We start from the raw sequence: 16,045 nt of genomic DNA, 5'->3' as shown, positions 1-16,045 counted from the left end.
ACACAGTACGCGCTCCACTTTAGTAATTTAGCAGAACCTCAAGGTGGGAGAAGGAAGTTGTGTACTCCAACTGGACACGAGACGACTCATCTCGGTCACCGCAAGTTAAGTGACCAATTCCAATGTATCGCTCGGGGGCAAAGAAAACATTGGAGGGCGCCGTACATGTGAGCATGTGTGACACTCTCCAACCTGGCCGCGGGCGTACGCATTTGCCTTTTTGTTGAACCGCAATCTTGAAAAAAGGGGGGACGGAGTGGGGTCCACGTGAGCCAGTGGGATTGCAAGCGGGGCTGTTTGTCTGTTGACTTCCCGCGCTCGTCAGAATGAGATGTGGATAAACAGGATGTTTTATGTATTGGGCAAAGCGCAAACCTTTTGAGAATGTGTCAACAAACAAATGTATGACATGCAAATCACCAGCGATTGCCGCACGGCGGGTAAATATTTGGACGTGTTACGGCTCAGTGCATTCACATTTCACCCCCGTGGTGGAGTTGACGTTGCCGTGGGGCCTTTTTCCTTTTCAGGTAAATTCAGCCAGATATTCGGAAATATATTTAGAAACTATTTCCACCCTAATTTTGGAAGGGGGAAAATCCTGGAGCCATTCCTACTGCTGGCCTTGCAGGGTGAATTTAAAATGTTAGTTGAAACATTTTTCGTCACGCTTGCCGAGACGAAATACAGGGTGAAACAAAAAGATGAAAATTTCAATTGTGGCTTTGATTAAAAATCTATTTATTTCAAATTACAACCCCACATTATTCGGTTTATGGAAGACCATTCACCAGAGTTTCAGCCATTTATGTCAATTTGTAATCATTTTTTTGGCTTTCCCAAAATGTGTTCCAAATGTCCACCAATTCATTGCAAACCACCTTCGTCAGTGTCTGACAAAGGTGTCAATCACTTTTACGAGCTCCTATTTCGGGAGAGAACATTGCTGCAGTGAGGCACTCAGTAGGACACATTTTTTGGGGGTCACCCTCCCGAAAGAGGACTGTGTAAAAGTGATTGACAACAAACAATTGTCAGATGAGTACAGGTTTGCTTTCAATGAAATGGTTGACATTTGGAACACATGTTGGAAAAGCCATAAATTGACTAAAAATAGACGGAAATAGCTGAAACTCTGGTGAATGGTCTTCCATCAACTAAATAATGTGTGCTTGTAATTTGAAATGAATAGCTTTTTAATCAAAGCCATAATTGACATTTTCATGGTTATGCATCTCTTTGGTTCACCCTAGAAGGCACAGTGACTTTTGTTTGTGAGCCGAATCAAATGATGACGTTTTACCTTATTTCAGCAGCTCCCGTTCGAGGAAAGTCGTCTATCTCTGTAAATGCGAAGTATTAAGCGGAATGTATACGTTTGACAAGGACACTGCCTGCACATCAGGCGCATGCGATAGGCTGCAAAACAGGCAATGTACCAACAGGCAAGAAGAAGAAGGTCACTCGCGCATGACGTCTTTTCACTTGGTGCGCTTTCTTTATCAACTAGGTGACAAATTGGTTCACATGGCATAGAAATCACTTTTTCATCATGGCGGCGTGACGTGTCAAACCTTGAAGAAACTTGCTAAGATGAATGTGCTGAATTGCCCCTCCCTAGCCCCCATGGTGCCAGCACAAATCGAAGCTTGCGGCGCGGCAATAGGGGGTACATTGTATACAATACGCACAATGTATCGGTCTAACAAGGCAGTCAGGCAATACACGCTCCTTGTGCCCGGTTCTTTTCAAGTGATTAGTACATTACTGATGCATTCAGTTGACTTGCTATTTCTGTCATTGCATTGTCCCCAGTGCATGCGGAAGATGGTATTCCTGTATGGACGCTACTCCTTTCATAGAAGTAATTCCATCCAAACAGAGTAAAGCTGAGCCCTTTTTGGCAATTGTCCTGATGCCAATTGGGGATAACGTGGCAAACGTGGAGTTTGTTCCTGGAAAAGTGGGGCATCTGGTTTCTCTGACGAAATGTTGCCGACTGTTTTTTTTTGTCTTGCAGATATAAGAATGAGGAGAATGACTCTCACAAAGTTGAGTTATTTTTTCCATTGACTCGTTCATCAGCTGTGGCAATCTAATTTCTTCCCACCCAAAAGGTCCATTAAAAAAAAATGACACAAGTCTGAAGAAAATGCCTTGTCAGCATAGCATCTTCCCCAACTATTTGTAGCTATGGGTAGATCAAATCTTGATCAATAGTTGATCTCGGACTCATAAGCATATAAAAAGTACAAATGGTGAATCGCATTCATCATGTTCAGAAACTAAGGCTAAATTTAAAGTAGCCTCATCGTAATGCGCTTGGCCGGATTGTGATATGGAAGTCTCCCCAAAACGTACAAAACATTAATTTGTGCCGCCTGAGCCAGGCCATGTAAAAATCCACACGCTTGTTTCTGACTTAACGTTATATCTTCCCTTATAGGGGAGGAGGCACTCACAATGTACCTGGCCAAAAACAGGATGGACAGGAAGCTGGCCAACGCCACTCAGAATGTGGAAGCCCTCCATCAGCTGGCCTCCTCCTACTTCATCGACCGCGATGGCACGATGAGGAAGCTGCACGAGATTCAAATCTCCACCAATGCCATCAAGGTTGGTTGCCCATTCATAAAAATGGAATGACACTTTCAAATTGTTGACTACAATAGTAGCTTGATGCTTAACTCATTCACTGCCATTCCAGAATGTACACGGGAATTGAAAAGCATGACGTGGAGCACCATTCCCGAATTTGTTCAGGGTTTTATGAAAGCGCTGGTCAAACCTCCGACAATGTTTTTCACTCCTGGTGGCAGCATTTACCTTTTTGCACAACTGACCCATTTCAAGCTCAGATAACTCCAGACCCATATAACTTGGGAATGTGCTCTTTTCTTCTGATGAATGAAGGTAGTCTACGATTATTTACGCTGCATTATTTTTTTATGTAGTCCTAAAACTCAATATTTGGTGGGTCTTGCAATTTGAGTGCAAATGACAAAAACCCTGGCACTGGGGTGGACACATTTTGGCACATTGTCTGGCAGTGAATGAGTTAAATGTAGCCTTAATAGCCTCGAATAATCATAATTAGAGTCAACTCGGGTCATCAACATGGTGCAACATGGTCACCTGAGTAAAAAGTATATTAACAGTGATGGTCTACAGGGTTTTCCAGAGTAGAAAATACGGCACATGTTATTGCATGATTACTCATATCTGGAGGCAGGAGGGAACAAATAACCCTCTGTAAATTATTGCCCCCAGCATCACCGCTATCATGCCACACAGACAAGTAATACACTTTTTGCAGGTAGCGACCTACTGTGAGAAAAAGACTGTAATGCCATGCATGCCACTATATGTTGAATAAATAATACAGCCCAGGGCGCCAGAACAACATGCCGCCTCTCTTCAATGTAATGACCTTGCCGCCACATACTTAATTTTTTATTTTTTCTTGAAAAGCAATACCACGAGTATTAAAGTACATCATGTCGTAGCAATACGATTAGTTATTCTGAAATGCTGGCTTTCTGAGCTCCGTTGACCACAAACAGTTGTCAAGTTGGCTAAAGCTTATGTGTATTTTTATTCTCATTTTCATCATTCACCACATTCAAATTCACAGTGAATCAAAATGTGTCCCGAGGTATGAATTAGTATCACAGTAATTTATTTGAGGTAGGGGGAAACTTCAAGCAAGGACATTTTTTTCTCTCTTTATTTTTAAAGTGAAAGCAATCATTGCCCGATGGAATTACATACCAGCGCCGAACAACAAGCTGTTTATTTCAAACCTTGGCGCTCCAAATTATATTGACTTATTTGGCTTTCCAGAGTGTCGCAGTCACGTAATTCTTAGATGGAATAAAACTAGAAATAGACTGAACCGCGGAGAAAATGAAATGTCGCACTCCTTGCTTCTGTGAATGTGAATTACTTGAAATGTTTGAATCACAAACACTGGGTCAAATGTGGCGCTGTAGAAAAAAAATAACATCAGCTTGAAATCACTTATGTGCAATATGATTAAAATGACAAAAGCTCACAGGAATTATGAAATCCGGCATGCAAACGTCTCATGACGCTTGATGGTCTCTTTCGGCTTTAACAACAGATTTTGGATAGAACGGCTTGGTTATGCTTCGTGGCATGATACAGAAACATTCATTTTCCGTACCGCTTATTCCTCATTAGGGTCGCGGAGGGTGCTGGAGCCTATCTCAGCTGTCTTCGGGCACGAGACGGGGGACACCCTGAATTGGTTGCCAGCCAATTGCAGGGCACACAAAGACTAGGGACAATTTGTAGTGGTCAATCTGCATGCCATGCATGTTTTTTGGAGTGTGGGAAGAAACCGGAGGACCCGGCGAAAACCCACATGGGCCCGGGGATAACATGCAAACTCCACACTGGGAGGCCGGACCGGTACGCGAACCGGCGACCTCTGCACTGTGATACAGAACCAGATACAGAAACATTTTCTGTCTATGAGTCACACCACATTAGAAGGCACTACAGTAGAGGCTGGGGTTACATTATGCAGCCATTATAACAAGGGTATCACACTCATTTTTTGCCGCGGGTCACATTGTAGTTACAGTTTCCTCTCAGGGGCCGTTATGAATTTGGGGAAGCATTAGGATGTTTCATCCCCTCCACATATTACATATAGAGCGTACAACAAATTAATGAAGAACTAGTGACTGTTATTGTGGTTTACATGGAACGGTTTTTGGTTCGGACTTGAGCAAGCATCATGGAAAAGTTTGATTTGCTTTTGCAGGTCGAATAAAATGATGCGGTGGGCCAGATTTTGCCCTCGGGAATCTTTTTTTGCCCTCCTTTGACACCTGTGCTGAGAAAAAGAGACTGTCAACAAAAAAAGTTAGATAGTCAGTTGCTTCGATGAGGTTTCTTCAGCCGTCATCTGTACTTTTTTGAAATTCAAAAAAGTACAGATGACTGCTGAAGAAACCTTCTCATCGATGGACCACTCCTGTACGACTGAGAGCTTACACAGACGTATAGTCGTATACACAGACGTACAGTCGTATAGTCAGACGTATAGTCAGTCGCTGCATATTCCAGGGTTTTATCAAATTTTATCACACGGCAATAAACCATATAATTTTCAGAGATTCACAATCTTCGTTTTTTAAAAAGTTTAAGTTCCATAGAGGTTTTCATGGAATATTTTGGCCTTAACATTCTCAGAAATAAACAAATGTAGTTTTTTATTTTGATACACTAAATACAAAAACAAGCAAAAAAATTAAACATTTTCTATTCCTAATCATTATGGCAAAAAAGGAAATTTCATGGGGAAATCGAGAAAAAAGTCAGCCTCGAAAAGTCATTTTAAGAGCGAACTGAAATGAAAATTTTATAAACCCCAGCATGCACCACACACTACTTCTACGAACTAAATAGTTGCGAAACCTGTTGGGGTTCAATATTCCTTCACTAATAATAATAATAATAATAATAATAATAATAATGATAATGATACATTTTATTCATAAGTACCTTTCAAAGCTCTCAAGGAAGCTTTACAATCACAAAACAGGCACATAAATAAAACCATAGATACAATTATAAATAGAATCAAAAGATGCAACTATACAGAGAATACGTACATATAAGGCGCATCTGCGTATAAGGCGCATGGTCATCTTTTGAACAAAATGAAGGATTTTGGGTGCACCTTAAAATGCGAAAAATACATGTTTTGCCCTTCGCACACCTCAACCACCGCATTTGTACCCTTTCGGAAAAGCTTGCTAACGTGCTTGAATTGTGACTTTGTCAAAAAAAATAAGTCTCTGCACTCCAGACTGCATTCACGACAACAAAGGGTTGAAATTTCTCGTTTTGTGACTGTGTGGTTTTGTTATGCCATCAGTAGTTTAGTGCGCCACTGCACTGTAACATTCCTCCTCAGCTCCTCATCCCAGGCATTTCATTCACGTCCTTATCTATTTTTTGGGAGGTGGGGGGTTGAGTGACAAGAGGATTAAGGCACCGTGGCAGATGAGAGTGCAGGTAGCAACGAGTCGAGCGTGGCAAAATTAAGCTTACCTGACAGCAAATGCTGAGTCAGTTTCTGAGGAAAGGCAAGACTGGGAGCGTTGTCGAAAGGCTCTTAGACAAGATGCGGAGTGGACGGTGCGCTTGTCTGCGCGTTGAGTATGTGCAGAGTACGTAACCAGGTGAGGCTCGTCTGATTTTTTTTCTTTATTTTTTTTTAAGGAAAAAAACGCTTGAGGTCTTAGAGCAACGATTTACGAGACAGCATGTCGAGACCCCAGATATCCTCACATCTGCTGCGACGTAATGACTTATTTGTAGCTCCTGCTGGAATAGCTCTTCCTGTTCGAGCAGGTTAATGTCGCAGCGATGCCGATTTTCTGTGCAGATAGTCAAAACGCAGCTTTGAGCAACTCCTTATGGTCTGTTTTGTCTTCTCTTTTCACTCTTGAGAGAGTACCAAACACATTTGGACTGGATTCGATTGGATTAGCCTTTATTAGTCTCCAAGTGGAGAAATTAGATTTCACAGCAGCAAAGTTATGGAAGGAAGAATAAGGGAATACAAAGGTAGAAAAACAAAATACAGGAGCTGCTGTAAAGGCAGCAACTCTCAGTCTTGAAGTCAAAACAACAAACAAGCTAAATAACAAATAATGTGACACTACGCAAAAGACAGTCATTCAATCTTAAGCACTTTTTTGCACCCTCTTTGTTGTAGAAAGCAGTACTACATGAAAGAGGAGAGGATCTAACTAAGCACCCTTTTCACCAGTGGATAATGCACATCATGTTGGAATGTGCACGTCTGCTACAAGCTAAATATTGAGCGCAAACACAAAGCTGAAGCATCCACTGTTAGAACTAGTTATATACACATGCTAAAAACATCTTATGTTATTTCATTTCTACTTATTCTTATCAATTAGTAAATCCATATATGTATGTAGTTTAGTTATTTGTATATGTTAATTAGTATACATGTACTCAGCTTGTACTTAGTTACTGTAGAAATCTAGCTATCATGTTTCAGTCTAATAATGAATATTCATGATTGTATCTAGCAGATGACAGGTCCTTTCCAAAGTGACATCACTCCTGTTGTTTTTAAATGTTTGAGACGCGCGCTTCAGCGCGCTCTTGCCTCTCTGTCCCTTGGCCGAGCTTCTCCCCTGGAAAACATCAACTAGCTGCCTGATAATAAATATTCCTTTTTTTGTATATCACCTTGCTTCCTGCTGATTTAATATTTAGACTATACAAATGGAGAGCTGAACCAGGAAGAACAACAGTTAATGCAACATCCACTCACGAAAAGAGATCGTCTCATCAACTGTTCCACGTAAATGCGCTTCAATTCCAAACGGTAACAGTTCCACAGCCGCATCAGCGCTGGTTAGCAGCACCGACTGATTAGCGGAATTCACAGTTCAGCATGATTTTACAGGACATTCCTTTCAAATTGGGTAATATCTTCACTGCGAGCGACAAATGGTCAGGAAGTGCAGTAAAGCCTAGTTTTTTTTAAGGCAGATTTTTTTTAGAAAATGGCTCGGTTTTTATCATCTAGTGTGAAGGAAGGTGTGAATAATTTATCAATCATTCATTTATTTGGGTATGATAAGACTGCAATGCACCATTTTAATCCACCCCTCCAAAATTAAAAAAAAAAAAAACAGACCTTAAAATGGTTGTGTTTAACGGTTGACTTATATCATACTTACTAATATAATCAAATTGTATGTAATTTAAAGTCAAGTAAATGGACCAATGGACCATAGTCAAAAATTATAACGCCCGCCCACACATCCCTTCTTCCCACCCTCCCTCAAAAAAAGGAGACAAATGCACTTTGCATCAAATTATGGTGTGCGAACACCGCATGAATATGAAACACGCATAGCCAACTATGTTATTGCAGACATAACATAACCCAAATTTAATCTCAGTTTATGTGCCTTATAAACCCGCTCAACGATGAATAACGGTGACAGGAATAGCTATTTTCCACTCAGGTTGCAGACTAGAGCGAAAGTGATGCAAAAGGTGTAGGGGAAGCCAAGTCCAGCCCGTGGATCTATAAACACGGGGAACAAGGGCATTGCTCCTCCAATATTGATTCAGGGTGGCGGTCGGGCTGCTTTGCAGTGCAAACTTACAATCAGGATGAAAAGCATATGTCAATATGGCCAAAATGTTGGAGACGTTTCTTGTCGACGTGGGAGCTGATTGAAGCCCGTCAATTTTATTTCCGCCGGGATTAGGATCACAAAGCAAAGCTTTATGCTTTATTTTGGTGAAACCGCATTTGTGCACAAATTCACCTCTTCTTAAACCATTGCAAATTACCCCATTGTGGGACTATTAAAGGCTTTCTGATTCTGATTATCACATTAACATATCAGCCAATCCTCCATGAAGCGTCTCCAGCTGGTCCAGAATGCTGCTGATTGCCTCTAAACTAAACGGAGGCTCAGATGGGATTGAGCCTTTTCCGTTGCTAATCAGACACTCTGGAATGACCAGCCATTGAACATTCGGCAAGCCCCTCACTGCCCATCTTTAAAACCCATCTCAAAAGTCACTTGTACTCTTTGGCATTTGACTCAGCGTTATTCAGACTTGATCTTGGTTTCACTCTGCGGTGGTTTCTACTAACTTTGTGACTGCTTTATTTCCTGTATATGATAATTGTCCATGTTAAGTGCTTTGTTGCAGCTTCAGCTGTTGTTAAAGGACAACCGACGTCTCCGGACAAGTTGTTTCCATAATTTGTAAAATGGCTTCAAATGACTTCTACTAAGCGTATTTTACAAAGATTCCACCGCATATAGCTATATTTTACATTTTACGACTTGTGCTGAATATTCCGGAAGTCTTGTTTTTGAGTTGGTGACGAGTCCGTACGTGACGTCACTGAAGGAACGCCCCTGACCGAAAAAAAGGACACATTGTAGCAGTCCTTCCATCACGTCAATGCTTGTTTGGTATGAAAACCTCGTCTTGCACCAGAACGAGCCAGAAGAGGGCGTCCAAGATCCACGTAAGGAATTCATCAGCCTGTGGAAACGGGCTGATTCATTCCACACAGGAGCTCGGTGGCCATTTTAAGCCTCTGTTAGGGTGAGACATTTCCCCCCCAATGTTGCCTCAAAATGGCACGTAATAAATTCTTTAATCGATTGCAAACATGTACGCTTTCCTCTTCAGACCTACTTCAATCATATTCATAACTGGATGTGTAACAAGAAAGCATATTCTCTGAAGCCATTGTTTTGATTCTCCAGCAATGCAAGACGTCTTGGCGTGATGTCACGAACTGGGGGCGGGACTTTCTGAAAATGCCCAATTCGTAGCTCAATTTTTTTGCAGATTTTGGACATTCATTTTTATTGGTGTTTTGCATTTGAATAAAAATATCATACTGTGTGTTTTGGGTATTTTAGATGCTATAAAACGTTTTTTTCTGATGTCAGTTAGGAAACAAAAAAGTCACATCGGTTTTCCTTTAAAGCGCTATATAAATTATTATGGATTGTATTGTGTTGTATAGTGACACTCTTCTTGGTTACTAAAAACTATCTGGAGTGATCATCAACTCTAGCACCAATCTTGCCCTCAGCAGAAAAAAACATGTATTTCAATTATAGTGCTGAGTGTCAGACTAGGATCCATATTTGTTATTGTCTCTCATTTGAGCAAATTTGCTAGTAATTGCTCAATCTTTGGAATTCACCAAAAATTGCAGTTTGAACTGTTGGGTTTCGAACATGATGGATCTTTGGGTGTTTTTCAGGCGTTCGTTTATATAAAAATTGTTCGTTTATATAAAAATAAATACAGTAAAGTCTCGTTATATCAATATCGATACTATTTCTATGCACGCACGGAGAAAATTACATGCAAACAGGGCCGGATATATCGATAGTCCCGGTTATATCAATATTTTTTCGGACTCCCTTGAATATAGATATAACGAGACTTTACTGTACCTAGTCTACCCAATTTTGTGTTCTTTGGTGATATTAATGTTGAGAGCAATTTTAATTTTGAACTTTTCATCGTTCCCTTCTGGTTGACTTCTTATATGCATTTATCCCCCGGATGAATGAACATCATCAAAACAAAAGCTAATATTTACTTTGAACACAGTCCACTTCCTGAACAGAAGTACATAAACATAAAAAAAGGTTGTTCTTTTATTCGGAGCTTGGGCTATAAATTGAACTGAACACAGAAGCTGATGTAAATTCATCAACTCTTACCATCTGATGTCGAAGACAGCAGATGCTCTCATTTGGAAATGAATGGTCGGACACAAGCTGGTGACTGCACAAATCCCTTCAGCAAGATAGTCACTGATGGTTTGCCACCAGCTTTCTTGTTGGCTGGCAGCCTAAGAATGCACAAGTGAGTCTGATGATGGATCGGTGCTTCATCTCAGAACTCAAGCGTAGCATATTTACAAATTTATCAGGAAGTAGAACATGGAACGTATTGTTGCTGTCGGATGACAAATGTGTGTAACTGTGTGTTTTTTTTCTTAGCAGTTCTAAAAATCACAGTTACAAAATGTAGGGGTGGCCACCGTAAGGCATTAACTGCTCATAAGAACTTAGTCAATTGTTTGGAATTAATTTTACATTTTCCACCTCCTGAATCGGTCTCGACAAATTGACACATTAATTTGCAGTGAGCTGCACAGGCGCCCTTAATTAACCCTTCATTTGAGGCATGAAGTAGTAAAAGGTAACTTAAAAAAAGAGCAGCAGTCGGAGTTATCACAGTCTAAAGAACAACCAATTAAAGATTAAGATGTATTATTAATTTGTTAAAAAACATGAAAATATATTTTCATATCTACCATATGAGAAAATAGTCTCAGAGTTACAGTATTCGATCAAATCAAAGTCGGTAACATTCCTTGAAATCATGCTTTTTCTTTATTTTTTACTGAGAGTCTGAATTCCCTGTGGCACCATGCTGCATCTCATGGGTCAGTTTTGGTACTGCAATGGCCATTTGGTCAGGGGGAGGAGAGTCTTATTTGGTCCTGGGAGATACATAAAAATATTTTGTGAATCTGATTTGCATTTAGTCATTAAGATGTCTAAAAAATAAATTTCTGTATTTTGCAGTGTATAAGGCCCACCAGAGTATAATGCACACCCCCAATGAATGGTGTATTTTCAGTTTTTTTCATATATAAGGTGCACCGGAGTATCAGGTGCACCTTTAATGAATGAAAAAGATTTCCCAAATATAATATATAAATATATTTGTTTCCAAATATATGGCCCACTACATTATAAAGCACTACAATAGAAGCTGGGGTTACACACTACTTCTTCAACAGGGGGAAATGGTCTTGATCGCTGCTGACAGTCATAGCGAGACCTGTTGCGGCTGAATATGACATTACATATAAGACACCCCTGCGTATAAGGTGCAGGGTCATCTTTTGAAGAAAATGAAGGCTTTTGGGTGCGCCTTATACACCAGAAAACACAGTAGCAGGCTATGTGTGTCCTTTAGGATGATGAGCAACATCCATGGTAGAATCATTTTGCTCAATTAGCAGACTGCCATTCCAAAATATCAATCACTCGATTAATTTATTGTGGAAAATGTTAGCAAACTGTTTCCCCCAACCCCCTGTGTATCCTTTTGAAAAATTGTTCCATCATAAATTTGTTCATTAGGCAGCATGATGACGTCGCATGACAAAAACATGAGGACAGCCTGCAGGGCATAACAATCAGTCGCTTATTAGCCAACATCTGTGCGGGTGCTTTCTAATTAAGGTCTTTGTGTGAAAACAAACAAACACAAAAAAATCAGGCAATACTTTTGGATTGTTATTGGGGCTGTGCTATATGCTTGCCACAATTGTTTGAATCCATTACAAGATATTAAAAAGTTGAGTGAAAATGTGAAAAGCGTTTCTTGAGTGAAACCCTCTTGTGGAAAATCTTAAATCTTACCAGTTTTAGTGTGTGTGTGTGTGCGCGTGTGTGTGCGCGCGCATGTGTGTGAACCTTATCCAATTGCTGGCCAGTAAAAGTGTGAAATGAGAGAGAAGATGCATCACGTGACCATGGCTGTTCCTATCCGCGGAGGCTTTAACCGTCGAGCGAACATTAATCAAAATCCAAGATGCATACATCTCCAGGCTGCCTGCAATGTGTTGCGTTATTTACCGCAGTTTCCAGAAAGTGCATCACTTTAAACAAACATTCACTGCTCTTCCGCTATATGTCCTACAAGACAAAACAAAACATTACTCCATCGGGGGCTGAGAAAAGGAAATTGCCTACTCTCAAAATAAATATGGACCAACAACAACAACAAATCCAGTTCTAAAATAAGTCCAAACAAACAGAGAATACATGGCATTTGTAAAGCTGAACGGGGAATTAAAAACGGCATTTCTGACAAAAAGGGCAGCTTAAAGGATGTGCAGATGAGTAAATGTACGGGTCATGATAAAAGTTGACAGTAAATCCGTCTCCAATTGTGTGAAAATGAAATTGCATGCCCGAAGCCAATCTGAAAAATGAAAAAAATGTCTTTGTCACAGGAAAAAAAGAAACAAAAAGTGAGTAAAAGAAGAAATGGTTTGCGCGTTCACTCAATCTCTGCCAGACAATGCAAAAATGTGTCCACTCCAGTGCCAGGGTTATTGTCATTTTCACTCAAATTGCATGACCAACAGAATATTGAATTTTAGGACTACATGAACATTCAGTTCGGCGTAACAAACCTTAGACTCTCTTCTTTCATCAGAAAAAAGAGCTAATTCCCAAGTTATATGGGTCTGGAGTTATCTGAACTTGAAATGGGGTTTGCTGTACAAAATACAATACATACATATTGATTTATATAGCGCTTTAACAACAGCTAAAGCTGTAACAATGGCAGCAAATGAGTTCATTTTAACTGGCATAAATGCAAATGCCAATAAAAATATTTGCACTGTCTGGTGAAAAATAAAATATCATTTAAAAAATACAGTACAGAGATATCTGCGTTTGGCAGGCAATGTAAAAATGTATTTTAAAAAAACAAAAAAGATGTTTGTTTTTTTTACCCACAGGACAGCAATGATATTTCCAGTAAATTGTACGGCGTAGTAGTCCTGTATTATACTTTTTGGGTTTACTTGCATACAAGTATCAAGTACAGAAGAGTAAAGTTTTCCACAGAGAGTGACATCATCGATAGAACACGAGAAAAAGAAAACATGCTTTACCTGTGCAACCATGAAAGAAATAAAAAGCCCCTTCCCACTGTTCGCAATATCATTTCTCGCAGATAGAAATAAATGATGTCAGGCTGGTTGTGTTTGGGTGGCTGCGCCGCCCCGGACTCCAGTCGTGAGGGACGATCATTTAGCGACAACAATAAGATACCCAGCCGAGTATTTTAATGAAAAGCAAACACCACTTTTTGCATTTCTAAGTGCCTTGCTGCGATAGAAGTGCATGAGAAATAATACGTCGGCTCCCACTCGCTCCCACTCGCATGTTATCATGGGTACGGAGACACATGGAAGAACCCTTCGAATCCGTGTCCTTAATGCATTCAGGTGGGAGATTTGCACACGGCTGCCAGGAGGCGCTTTTGACTGCACCACTCACAAGGTCACCTATGCACACAGCCACCGCAGATTGATTTACACCACTGCTCAATCTGCATTTTTTTCTTCTCCCCCTAATGTTCCTGCTGTGTGGGCGATGGAGAGCAGGAACAACGTGAGCGTCTGTGTGCGTGTGTGTGTGTGCGTGCGTGTGTGCGCGTGCGTGCACTCGCCTGTAACAGCTGCTTTTACGCAATTAGCAAAAGAAAAATGAGACAATGTGAAATGATATGGTAGGTAGGGAAAAGGAATGATATTTAGATAAACACACAGACACAGACACACACACGTATGCATCTACAGTATCTATCCATATATCCATTTATCCATCCATTTTTTTCTCAATATGCAATTTGTGTTTACATAAAAACAGTTTACAAATGTAATTATTCAGTTTACTTTATGCTGACAAAAAAAGAGTACGACGGATGCAGTGTTTGCTGATAGACAAGTACAGAGAAGGTCAGAAGGAATTGCATTGTGTCTATGTCGCTCTGGAGAAAGCATATGACAGGTTGCCCAGCGAAGAGCTGTGGTATTGCATGAGGAAGTCTGGAGGGACAGAAAAGTATGTCAGAGTGGTGCAAGGCATGTATCATGACTGTAAGTGTGCTGTCGGTGTGTCAGAGGAATTCAAGGTGGAGGTAGGACTCCACCAGTGGTCATCTCTGAGCCCCTTCTTATTCGCTAAGGTGATGGACAGACTGACAGACGATGTTAGACAAGAATCTCCTTGGACCATGATTTTTGCAGATGACATTGTGATCTGTAGCGAGAGCAGGGAACAGGTGGGGGATAATCTAGAGAGGTGGAGGTGTGCCCTGGAAAGGAGAGGAATAAAGATCAGTCGCAGCAAGCCAGTATACATGTGTGTGAATGAGAGGGATCCAAGTGCAAGAGTGATGCTACAGAGAGAAGAGATAAAGAAGGTGGATGATTTTAAGTACTTGGGACAACTGTTCAGAGCAATGGAGAGTGTGCAAAAGAGGTGAAGAACCGTGTCCAGGCAGGCTGGAACGGCTGGAGAATAATGTCAGGTGCGATATGTGATAGAAGGGTTTCAGCCAGGATGAAAGGAAAGGTGTAGAAAACGGTGGTGAGACCAGCCATGATGCTTGGACTGGAGACAGTGCCACTGAAGAAAAGACAGGAAGCAGAGCTGGAGGTAGCAGAGCTGAAGATGTTGATGTTTTCTTTGGGAGTGACCAGCTTGGATAGGATCAGGAATGAGTACATTAGAGGGACTACTCATATTAGCGGCTTTGGAGAGAAAGTCAGAGAGGCCAGACTGAGATGGTTTGGACATGTCCAAAGGACAGAGAGTGACTATATCGGGAGCAGGATGCTGGGCCTCGAACTGCCAGGCAGGAGACCGAGAGGAAGACCGAAGAGGAGGTTTATGGATGCTGTCAAAGAGGACATGAAGGTAGCTGGTGTGAGAGAAGAGGATGCACAAAACCGGGTTAGATAGAGGACACTGATTCGCTGTGGCGACCCCTGAAGGGAAAAGCCGAGAGAAAAATAATAATTTATGCAGACATCCATTTCAACATCGTTGATGGTTGGCTTGGATGCTGGAGTCTATCCTGGCTGACTTTGGGCAGAAGTCGTACAGCACCCTGAACTGGTTTCCAGTCAATCGTGGGGCACATATAGAGACAAACAACGTTTCACATTCACATTCACACCGTCACTCAGTGGCAACCAATGCCACGCTGCCCACACACAAGCCGGGAGAGTGTATCACGACCCTGTTGTTTTCTTACTTTATGCTAATATGTGTAATTTAAATAAAATAAATTATACAGGGCTCGTAAAACAAATACATATTGTATAAAGTTTTCTGAAACTACAGCTTAGGGACTCACATTTTCAATTCAATTACATAATCATTCAATTTAGCAAAAACATGTTTTTCCACTCTGCAAAATATGATCAATTATTTTTATTAAACTCATGCTGGACTTTGCGGGAAAAAATGTGGAAAAAAATGAAATGTGTCAAATCAAGTTCTTTATTTGCGCATTGAATTATTTACATTATTCATTATATTTACATTTATTAAATGGATAAGAAGGAACAACACAATCACTAAAATTATGAATGATAAAACAATGCTGCTCAACATCATTTATCTCACTAACTCGTCATCAAAAAGTCATGAAAAATTGTCATCTCCAATGAACCAGAATAAATATTTTATTAGTATTAAATTGTCAAATTCAAAGTCAGCTTTATGTTTCCAAATATGCTCATATGCATGACATACAGCACTGAAGAAATTACTGTCCTCTCGGACCCAGTCTGCAAGGCACTTATAATGTTGCTAGAAAAGAGATAATTGACAACAGACAATACATTGTGAATGTA

General features: G+C 40.6%; 1 protein-coding gene across 3 annotated transcripts in view; it reads left to right on the top strand.

The window, feature by feature from the left end:
• The window catches only part of brinp1 (BMP/retinoic acid inducible neural specific 1), a 123,320-nt gene that overhangs the window by 57,706 nt on the left and 49,569 nt on the right, over positions 1-16,045 (top strand). For all 3 annotated transcript variants that reach the window (XM_089020783.1, XM_089020782.1, XM_089020784.1), the window contains one exon: positions 2,447-2,616. In XM_089020783.1, coding sequence (XP_088876909.1) covers positions 2,447-2,616 — 170 coding nt within the window. The remainder of the gene's footprint in view (positions 1-2,446; positions 2,617-16,045) is intronic.

Source organism: Hippocampus bargibanti, linkage group LG18, assembly GCF_051943395.1.
Source record: "Hippocampus bargibanti isolate YZ-2025 linkage group LG18, ASM5194339v1, whole genome shotgun sequence".
Classification (NCBI taxonomy): Eukaryota; Metazoa; Chordata; class Actinopteri; order Syngnathiformes; family Syngnathidae; genus Hippocampus; species Hippocampus bargibanti.
Note: the sequence above shows the minus strand (reverse complement) of the source record. Positions and strands in the feature narration are given on the sequence as shown.